Raw genomic sequence first — 11,071 nt, 5'->3', positions numbered from 1 at the left:
AGATTAAGAATCAACTAATTGTATGCTCTAGAGAGGGGAGGTGGAAATCAAAGATATCTCTAACTTTGAAGACAAATCCTTCAGCTGGGTTAAATTGTCCGGCCAGAATTTACGTACACATAATGAATGATGTTGGTCTTTGGACAATTTTTAAAGTTGTTTTGAATCATTCACATCCTTGTTGTCCAGACCAGGCTGAGATGCTCAAACAACACAGGGAGCTTAGTATGTTCGTGCGTCGCATCATCGAAACCCATGAGGAAGCCGGAATCAGACGAGCAAAACTTACCAATAATTTGTGGTAGCAGCTAGCAGCCACCGTGAACTAGGTTTTATTGAAAAAGACGTCAGAAATTACATCACAAGGGAAGTACAAAATATTTTCAAAGAAGACAATGCTAAAGAATTTGGGATGTACCTAGTAAGAATGAAAGAGAAGAACCAAAATTTCTTCTTTAAGCTCAACCTTGAAGGTGATCACTGCATTAAACATGCATTCTGGGCTGATGCAAGAAGTAGGGCTGCATTTGATTATTTCGGAGATGTGGTTTCATTTGACACCACCTATAATACAAACAGGTATTTGATTCTTTCAAACATATTTTTGATGTTCGGTGAGTGTATATATTTCAGTTCACCACCTTGTGCTTTTTATTTATGCAGGTACAATTTGGTTTTAGGTTCTTTTGTTGGCGTGAATCACCATGGCCAGTCGACACTTCTTGGATGTGCGATGATGAAAAATGAGGACATCCAGTAATTCAAATGGCTATTTGAGTGTTGGCTACGTTGCATGGGAGGGAAGACACCAAAAGGTATTCTTACCGATCAATGCACATCGATTCAAAGGGCAATTGAGCTGTGCATCTGGCACATTATGAAGAAGATTCCAAGAAAATTAAATGGCTACAAGGGACACAATGAAATTGAACAAGAGATGAGCCATGTTGTTTGGAACTCGTACACAAAAGAAGCATTTGACAGAAACTGGATTGATTTCCTTAGAAAGTACAGCCTCGGAGGCAACAAGTGGCTTTCAGGTAATTGAGATTTCAATTCGAATTATTTTTATGCTCATATATTTTTTTCCCAAAGCATGCACTGTTTTCGGTTCACCAGACCTTATGGCTTCGGTTTGGTTTGCAGAGCTGTACGAGGATTGCTATATATGGATTTCGGTTTACTTGGATCACCACTTTTGGGCCGGGATGAGAAGCACACAAAGGAGCGAGAGCATGCATTCATTTTTCAACAAGTTCATCACACGAAATAGCTCCTTGAGATAATTTGTGAAGCAATACGACAATTGCCTAGCAAGCAGAGAGAGAATTCGATACTGCAGATTTTCACACCGTGATACCGTGTGCAACAAAATCAGCAATAGAGGCACAGTTTCAGCATGTATGTACCCATGAGAAGTTCAGGGAAGTTCAAGCTCAATTCAGAGGTAAAGTGAACTGTATCACAAGATCAATGCATTCCACCCTAGGTTTCACAACATATGAAGTACTAGAGCAGGTTTCCAACTCACATTTAATAAGTTTGTTGTCACCTACGACGCAGTATCACGAGATGTAAAGTTCCGTTGCTTACTGTTTGAGTCTAGGGGTATATTGTGCTACCATTCCCTAAGCATCCTAAGCTTTGAGCGAATAGATAACGTGGCACCGAAATACATATTGGAACGTTGGAGCAAGAACATAAAGAGGAGGCATACACACATTAAGAGCAGCCAAGATGAACCTCTACTAGAGCCAAGAAGTAAGAGATTTGATAAATTGGTGTTTCGGTCACACAATATATGTGAAATTGCATCCGAGTCTGAAGAGTTGACCGTAATTTTGCACCGAGCATTTGCCAAGGTCATGGCAGAAATGGAAGAATATCAAGGGAGAAGCAAAGGAAAAAGTTTGTTAACCCACGAAGAAGCGACATTTTAGACTTAAGGGTTTAGGGTTTAGGATTTAGGGTCCAGGGTTTAGGGTCTAGGGTTTAGGGTTCAGGGTTTAAGGTTTAGGGTTTAGAGTTTAGAGTTTAGGGTTTAAAGTTTAGGGTTCAGGGTTTAGAGTTCAGAGTTCAGAGTTCAGGGTTAGGGTTCAGGGTTTAGGGTTTTAGGGGTTTAAGGGTTTATGGTTTAGTGTTTAGGGTTATGGTTTAGGGTTTAGGGTTACGGTTATGGTTTAGGGTTTAGTGTTTAGGGGTTAGGGTTCAGGGTTTAGGGGTTCAGTGTGTTTCCAACTTTCGGTTTGCCTAGTGTATGAATTTCGGTTCACTGTGTTCTTTTGGAGTTCGTAATGTATTGGTAAATACAGTGATTGCAATCACTAAGAACCTGGAATAAAATAGTAGCCAGACAGTTCCAATAGATATATAAATTAACATCTCAGATGAGTAATTGGTGCACGAAATTGTGATCTCAATGGCACCAACAACTTGGTACGCACAATTGTAATCTCAACTCTTTTTCACAACTTCGCACAACTAACCAGCAAGTGCACTGGGTCGTCCAAGTAATAAACCTTACATGAGTAAGGGTCGATCCCACGGAGATTGTCGGCTTGGAGCAAGCTATGGTCATCCTTGTAAATCTCAGTCAGGCGGATTCAATCGGTTATGATGTTTTGATAATTAAAACATAAATGAAATATAAAATAAAATAGAGATACTTATGTAATTCATTGGTGGGAATTTCAGATAAGCGTCTGGAGATGCATTGTTGCTTCTGAACCTCTGCTTTCCTATTGCTTTCTTCCAACCATGCGTTACCTCCTTCCATGGCAAGCTGTATGATCCTCTCGGATGAAAACAAATCCATATGCGCTGTCACCGCACGGCTAATCATCTGTCGGTTTCCGCTAGCGTCAGAGTAAGACCATTGTCTTTTTGCACACTGTCACTTGTGCCCCACATTCGTAGGTTTGAAGTTCGTTACAGTCATCCCTTTCCAGATCCTACTCGAAATACCACAGACAAGGTTTAGACTTTTTGGATCTCAGGTATGCTGCTAATGGTTCTAGCCTATACCACGAAGACTCTAATCTCACGGAATGGAATACTCTGTTGTCAGGAGAGGCAGCCATGCGTCATGAACTAGGAGGCCAAGAGATACACACTCAAGCTATTGCAGGTAGAATGGAAGTGGTTGTCAGGCACGCGTTCATAAGTGAGAATGATGATGAGTGTCACGGGTCATCACATTCATCAGGTTGAAGTGCGAGTGAATATCTTAGAGAAGAAGTAGGCGTGAATTGAATAGAAAAACAATAGTACTTGTATTAATTCATGAAGAACAGCAGAGCTCCACACCTTAATCTATGGGGTGTAGAAACTCCACCGTAGAAAATACATAAGTGAAAATAGTCTAGGCATGGCCGAATGGCCAGCCTCCAAGTCCAAGGTCTAAGGACTAAACGTCCAGAGATGTCAAAAGCTCTAAAATAAATCTCTAAAAGTAGTTTTTATACTAAACTAGTAGCCTAGGGTTACAGAAATTGAGTAACTAAGTGCAGATAGTGCAGAAATCCACTTCCGAGGCCCACTTGGTGTGTGCTTGGGCTTAGCATTGAAACTTTTTCGTGCTTAGGCTGTTCCTGGAGTTAAACACCAACTTTGGTGCCAGTTTGGGCGTTTAACTCCAATTCTGGTGCCAGTTTGGGCGTTTTACGCTAAGATGTTTTAGGCTGACTTTGAACGTCAGTTTGGGCCATCAAATCTCGAGCAAAGTATGGACTATTATATATTTCTAGAAAGCCCAGGATGTCTACTTTCTAACGCAATTCAGAGCGCGCCAATTGGGCTTCTATTGCTCCAGAAAATCCACTTCGAGTGTAGGGAGGTCAGAATCCAACAGCATCTGCAGTCCTTTTTCAGCCTCTGAATCAGATTTTTGCTCAGGTCCCTCAATTTCAGCCAGAAAGTACCTGAAATCATAGAAAAATACACAAACTCGTCGTAAAGTCCATAAATGTGATTTTTGAATAAAAACTAATAAAAATATAATAAAAAGTAGCTAAATCATACTAAAAACTATGTAAAAACAATGCCAAAAAGGGTATAAATTATCCGCTCATCACAACACCAAACTTAAATTGTTGCTTGTCCCCAAGCAACTAAAAACAAAATAGGATAAAAAGAAGAGAATATACAATAAATTCCAAACTTATCAATGAAAATTAGCTTCAATTAGATGAGCGGGACTTGTAGCCTTTTTGCTTCTGAACAGTTTTGGCATCTCACTTTATCCTTTGAAGTTCAGAATGATTGGCTTCTATAGGAACTCAGAATTCAGATAGTGTTATTGATTCTCCTAGTTCAGTATCTTGATTCTTGAACACAGCTACTTTATGAGTCTTGGCCGTGACCCTAAGCATTTTGTTTTTCAGTATTACCACCGGATACATAAATGCCACAGACACATAACTGGGTGAACCTTTTCAGATTGTGACTCAGCTTTGCTAGAGTCCCCAGTTAGAAGTGTCCAGAGCTCTTAAGCACACTCTTTTTTTGCTTTGGACCACGAATTTAACCGCTCAGTCTCAAGCTTTTCACTTGACACCTTCACGCCACAAGCACATGGTTAGGGATAGCTTGGTTTAGCCGCTTAGGCCAGGATTTTATTCCTTTGGACCCTCCTATCCATTAATGCTCAAAGCCTTGGATCCTTTTTACCCTTGCCTTTTGGTTTAAAGGGCTATTGGCTTTTTCTGCTTGCTTTTTCTTTTTCTTTTTTTTTCCTTAATTTTTTCGCAAGCCTTTGTTTTTCACTACTTTTTCTTGCTTCAAGAATTAATTTTATGATTTTTCAGATTATCAATAACATTTCTCTTTTTTTCATTATTCTTTCACGAGCCAACAATTTTAACATTCATAAACAAAAATATCAAAAATATGCATTGTTCAAGCATTCATTCAGAAAACAAAAGTATTGCCACCACATCAAGATAATTAAACTAATTTCAAGATAGAATTCAAAATTCATGTACTTCTTTTTCTTTTTCAGAAAACATTTTTCATTTAAGAAAGGTGAAGGATTCATAGGACATTCATAGCTTTAAGACATAGACACTAAACACTAATGATAATGTAATAAAGACACAAACATAGACAAAACATAAAGCATAGAAACAAAAAAACAGAAAAATAAGAACAAGGAAATTAAAGAACGGGTCCACCTTAGTGACGGCGGCTAGTTCTTCCTCTTGAAGATCCTATGGAGTGCTTGAGCTCCTCAATATCTCTTCCTTGCCTTTGTTGCTCCTCTCTCATGGCCTTTTGGTCCTCTTTGATTTCATGGAGGATGATGGAATGCTCTTGGTGAGGTCCATGAGTGGGCTCTCTTGTTTGCTCCATTTTCTTTCTAGTGATGGGCTTTTGAGATGAATCTCTCCATCTCCCATGACTCGGAGTTAGAAGCAAATGCCTTCCCTTTCCTCTTTCTAGAGGTTTCTCCGGCCTTAGGTGCCATTAATGGTTATGGAAAAACAAAAAGCAGAGCTTTTTTTTTTCACACCAAACTTAAAAGGTTTGCTCGTCCTTGAGCAAAATAAGATAGACGAGAGTAGAAGAAGAATGATGCAATTAATTTTGAAAACTTATTAATGTATACAAGAAAATTTAAAAAGAGTTGAAAAGAATTTGAAAAGATATGTAAGTTTTGAAAACGTTTTGGAAGGAATTGAAAAGAATTGAAAAAAAAAGAATTAAAAAGAATTGGAAAGATTATTAATATTTGAAAATAGAAATTGAAAGATGAACGTTTAAAATATGTTTGATGCAAAAAATTATAAATTAAAACATGAAAAATTGAAAAAAATCGAATTGGAAACAAAATTACCTCCCTTGTGTCATCTTGGCGTTAAACGCCCAGAATGCTATCCATTCTGGCGTTTTAACGCCCACTTGACTACCTATTTGGGCATTTAATGCCCAGCTAGATACCCTGGCTGGCGTTAAAAGCCAGGAATCCTTCTTTACTAGGCGTTTTTCTGAATGCCCAGAATGCTGCCCATTCTGGCGTTTAACGCCCAGAATGCTGCCTGCATGGGCGTTAAACGCCCATTCTGCTATCTTTACTGGCGTTTAAATGCCAGTAAGCCTGTCCTCCAGGGTGTACTGTTTTTGATGCTGTTTTTGATTTCGCTTTAATTCTGCAGCTGTTTTTATGATTCCACATGATCATCAACCTAAAGAAAACATAATGTGACAATGAAAAACAAATGTCTATAAAAATAAATATAATTTTAGATAACATTGGGTTGCCTCTCAATAAGTGCTTCTTTAATGTCAATAGCTTGACAGTGAGCTCTTAGAGAGCTTCACAGAGACTCAGAGCTTAAAGGTGGCCTCCCAACACCAAACTTAGAAGTTGAGTGTGGGGGCTCTGTTTGACTCTGTATTGAGAAAAGCTTTTCATGCTTTCTCTCCATGGTTACAGAAGAAGATCCTTGAGCCTTAAACACAAGGTAGTCCTCATTCAATTGAAGGACTAACTCTCCTCTGTCCACATTAATCACAGCTCTTGCTGTGGCTTGGAAGGGTCTTCCAAGGATAACGAATTCATCCTCTTCCTTCCCAGTGTCTAGGATTATGAAATCAGCAGGGATGTACAAGCCTTCAACCTTCACTAAGACATCCTCTACAAGTCCATAAGCCTGTTTCATTGATTTGTCTGCCATCTCTAGTGAGATTCTTGCAGCTTGTACCTCAAAGATCCCTAGTTTCTCCATTACAGAGAGTGGCATGAGGTTTATTCCTGACCCCAGGTCATACAAAGCCTTCTCAAAGGTCATGGTGCCTATGGTACAGGATATTAAGAACTTTTCGGGATCCGGTTTTTTCTGAGGTAATTTCTGTTGAACCAAGGCATTCAGTTCATTAATGAGCAATGGAGGTTCATCCTCCCAAGTCTCATTACCAAATAACTTGGCATTTAGCTTCATGATTGCTCCTAGGTATTGAGCAACTTGCTCTTTAACAATATCTTCATCAATATCTTCATCTTCTTCAGAGGAAGAATACTCATCAGAGCTCATGAATGGCAATAGTAAGTTCAGTGAAATCTCTATGGTCTCTGTATGAGCCTCAGATTCCTTTGGTTCCCCATTAGGAAACTCCTTTGTGGTCAGTGGACGTCCATTGAGGTCTTCCTCACTGGAAATCACTGCCTCTTCCTCCTCTATAGTTTCAGCCATGTTGGGTATATTGATAGCCTTGCACTCTCTCTTTGGATTCTCTTCTGTATTGCTTGGGAGAGTACTAGGAGGGACTTCAGTAACTCTTTTACTTAGCTGACCCACTTGTGCCTCCAAATTTCTGATGGAGGACCTTGTTTCAGTCATGAAACTGAGAGTGGTCTTAGATAGATCAGAGATTATGGTTGCTAAGTCAGAGAGGCTCTGCTTAGAATTCTCTGTCTGTTGCTCAGAAGATGATGGAAAAGGCTTGCTATTGCCAAACCTATTTCTCCCACCATTATTATTATTGAAGCCTTGATTAGGCTTTTGTTGATCCTTCCATGAGAAATTTGGATGATTTCTCCATGAAGGGTTATAGGTGTTTCCATAAGATTCTCCCATGTAATTCACTTCATCCATTGTAGGATTCTCAGGGTCATAAGCTTCTTCTTCAGAGGAAGCTTCTTTAGTACTGCCGAATGCAGCTTGCATTCCAGTCAGATTCTGAGAAATCATATTAACTTACTGAGTCAATATTTTATTCTGAGCCAATATTGTATTCAGAGTATCAATCTCAAGAACTCCTTTCTTCTGAGTCATCCCATTATTCACAGGATTTCTTTCAGAAGTATACATGAACTGGTTATTTGCAACCATTTCAATGAGTTCCTGGGCTTCTGCAGGCATTTTTTCAGATGAAGAGATCCACCAGCAGAGTGGTCCAATGACATCTTGGATAATTCAGACAGACCATCATAGAATATACATAAGATGCTCCATTCTGAAAGCATGTCAGAAGGATAACTTCTGATCAATTGCTTGTATCTTTCCCAAGCTTCATAGAGGGATTCACCTTCCTTCTGTCTAAAGATTTGGACTTCCATTCTAAGCTTACTCAAATTTTGAGGTGGAAAGAATTTGGCCAAGAAAGCATTGACCAACTTTTCTCAAGAGTTCAGGCTATCTTTAGGTTGTGAGTCCAACCATGTCCTAGCTCTGTCTTTTACAGCAAAGGTAAAAAGCATAAGCCTGTAGACCTCAGGATTAACCTCATTGGTCTTACAGTATCATAGATTTGCAAGAATTCAGCTAAGAACTGATGAGGATCTTCCAATGGAAGTCCATGAAACTTGCAATTCTGCTGCATTAGAGAAACTAATTGAGGCTTAAGCTCAAAGTTGTTTGCTCCAATTGCAGGAATTGAGATGCTCCTTCCACAGAAGTCAGAAGAGGGTGTAATAAAGTCACCAAGCATCTTCCTTGCATCTCCACCATTGTTATTGGGTTCGGCCATCTCTTCTTCTTTTTCAAAAAATTCTGTCAGGTCCTCTACAGAGTGTTGTGTTTTAGCTTCTCTTAGCTTCCTCTTTAGAGTCCTTTCAGGTTCCGGATCGGTTTCAACAAGAATATTTTTATCCTTGCTCCTGCTCATATGAAAAAGAAGAGAATAGAAAAGAATAGGAATCCTCTATGTCACAGTATAGAGATTTCTTTATGTGAGTAGAAGAATAGAAGAGTAGAATGAAGAAGAGAAAAGATGAAGAATCCGAACACAGAGAGGGAGAGAGGGTTCAAATTATAAGAAGAAGAGAAGTGTTAGTAAATAAATAAATAAATAGAAAGAGATGAGAGAGAGAATTCAAATTTTAAATTAAAATAAAAGGAAAATATTTTTGTTTTTATTTTAATTATTGGTTAGTATTCGAAAATTAAGAGAAGAAATAAAATAAAATTTGAAAACTAAATAAATTAATTAACTAAAAAGATTTTTGAAAAAGTGGTTAGTGATTTTCGAAAATTGGAGAGAAAAAAAGGTAGTTAGGTGGTTTTGAAAAAGATAAGAAATAGTAAACTTTTAAAATCAAACAAAAAATCAAGTAGTTAATTGAAAAAGATTTGAAAATTAATTTTGAAAAGATAAGAAGTTAGAAAAAGATTTTGAAATTAAGTTTTGAAAAAGATATGATTGAAAATTTAATTTGAAAAAGATTTGAAAAGGAAATTAAAAAGATTTGATTCTTGAAATTAAAGTTGATTAATTGACTAATAAGAAACTAAAAGATATGATTCTAGAATTTAAAGATTGATCCTTTCTTAATAGGCAAGTAACAACTTGAAAATTTTTGAATCAAAATATTAAATGTTAGTAATAAATTCGAAAATATGAAGTAAAAATAAGAAAAAGATTTTGAAAATCAATTTTAAACTTTTTTAAAATAGAAAAAATGAAAAAGATTTGATTTTTGAAAAAGATTTGAAAAAGATAGGATTTTTAATTTGAAATTCTGACTTGACTAATAAGAAGCAACTAAATTTTAAAATTTTTGACTAAATCAATTCAAAATTTTGAAAATTATGAGTAAAATAAGGAAAAAATATTTTTTTTATTTTTGAAATTAATGAGGAAAGAGAAAAACACAAAAAAAGACACTAGACATAAAAAAATGTAAGATCAAAACAAAAAATGCATGCAAGAACACTTTGAATGTTAAGATGAACACCAAGAACACTTTGAAGATCATGATGAACATCAAGAACATATTTTTGAAAAATTTTTAAGAAAAGAAAAACGTGCAAGACACCAAACTTAGAAATTTCCAATGTTTAGACACTAACAAATTGAAAATGCATATGAAAAACAGCAACAAATACAAAACAAGAAAATCACAAGATTAAACAAAGACAATCATCAAGAACAACTTGAAGATCATGAAGAACAGTTCCATGCATGTGTTCTTCGAAAATTTAAAGAAAAATTAAAAAGATACAATTGACACCAAACTTAAAATTTGACACAATACTCAAACAAGAAACATAAAATTTTTTGTTTTTATAATTTTATTAAATTTTTTTGGATTTTTTGAAAGTTAATTTGGAAAAGAAAATAAAGAAATTCAAAATTTTTAATACGAATTCCAAGAATCATGCAATGTTAGTCTAAAGCTTCAATCTAAAAAGATTAGACATGGCTAGCCAAGCTTCAGCAGGACATTACATTCAACAGCAAAATTGATGGGAATCAAAAAGCTCTTGCAATGATAAGTGAAAGCCTCAGTCCAAAAAAATTAGGACATTACATACAACAGCCAAATTGATGGGAATAAAAAAGCTCTTGCAATGATAAGTGAAAGCCTCAGTCCAAAAAATTAGACATGGCTTAGTAGCCAGCTAGGCTTCACATATCATCTGAAACTCTAGAATTCATTCTTAAAAATTCTGAAGAACATAGAATAATTTAATTTTTTTTTAAATTAATTTTTTTTGAAAATAAAAAGCTTAAAAATAAAATAAAATTACCTAATTTGAGCAAAAAGATGAACCGTCAGTTGTCCAAACTCGAACAATCCCCGGCAACGGCGCCAAAAACTTGGTACACAAAATTGTGATCTCAATGGCGCCAACAACTTGGTACGCACAATTGTAATCTCAACTCTTTTTCACAACTTCGCACAACTAACCAGCAAGTGCACTGGGTCGTCCAAGTAATAAACCTTACATGAGTAAGGATCGATTCCACGGAGATTGTCGGCTTGGAGCAAGCTATGGTCATCCTTGTAAATCTCAGTCAGGCGGATTCAATTGGTTATGAAGTTTTGATAATTAAAACATAAATAAAATATAAAATAAAATAGAGATACTTATGTAATTCATTGGTGGAAATTTTAGATAAGCGTCTGGAAATGCTTTGTTGCTTCTGAACCTCTGCTTTCCTATTGCTTTCTTCCAACCATGCGTTACCTCCTTCCACGGCAAGCTGTATGATCCTCTCGGATGAAAACACATTCATATGCGCTGTCACCGCACGGCTAATCATCTGTCGGTTCCCGCTAGCGTCGGAGTAAGACCATTGTCTTTTTGCACACTATCACTTGTGCCCCACATTTGCAGGTTTGAAGCTC

The 11,071-nt window shown here is 36.9% G+C and overlaps 1 protein-coding gene across 1 annotated transcript; it reads left to right on the top strand.

The window, feature by feature from the left end:
* Positions 794 to 1,940, top strand: LOC107640437 (protein FAR1-RELATED SEQUENCE 6-like). Its single transcript, XM_016343960.1, has 3 exons — positions 794 to 1,040; positions 1,379 to 1,447; positions 1,564 to 1,940. The coding sequence occupies exons 1-3, from the start codon at positions 794 to 796 to the stop codon at positions 1,938 to 1,940; spliced, it is 693 nt and encodes a 230-aa protein (XP_016199446.1).

This window comes from Arachis ipaensis, chromosome B05, assembly GCF_000816755.2.
Source record: "Arachis ipaensis cultivar K30076 chromosome B05, Araip1.1, whole genome shotgun sequence".
Lineage (NCBI taxonomy): Eukaryota > Viridiplantae > Streptophyta > Magnoliopsida > Fabales > Fabaceae > Arachis > Arachis ipaensis.
This window is presented reverse-complemented; position numbering and strand designations above follow the sequence as displayed.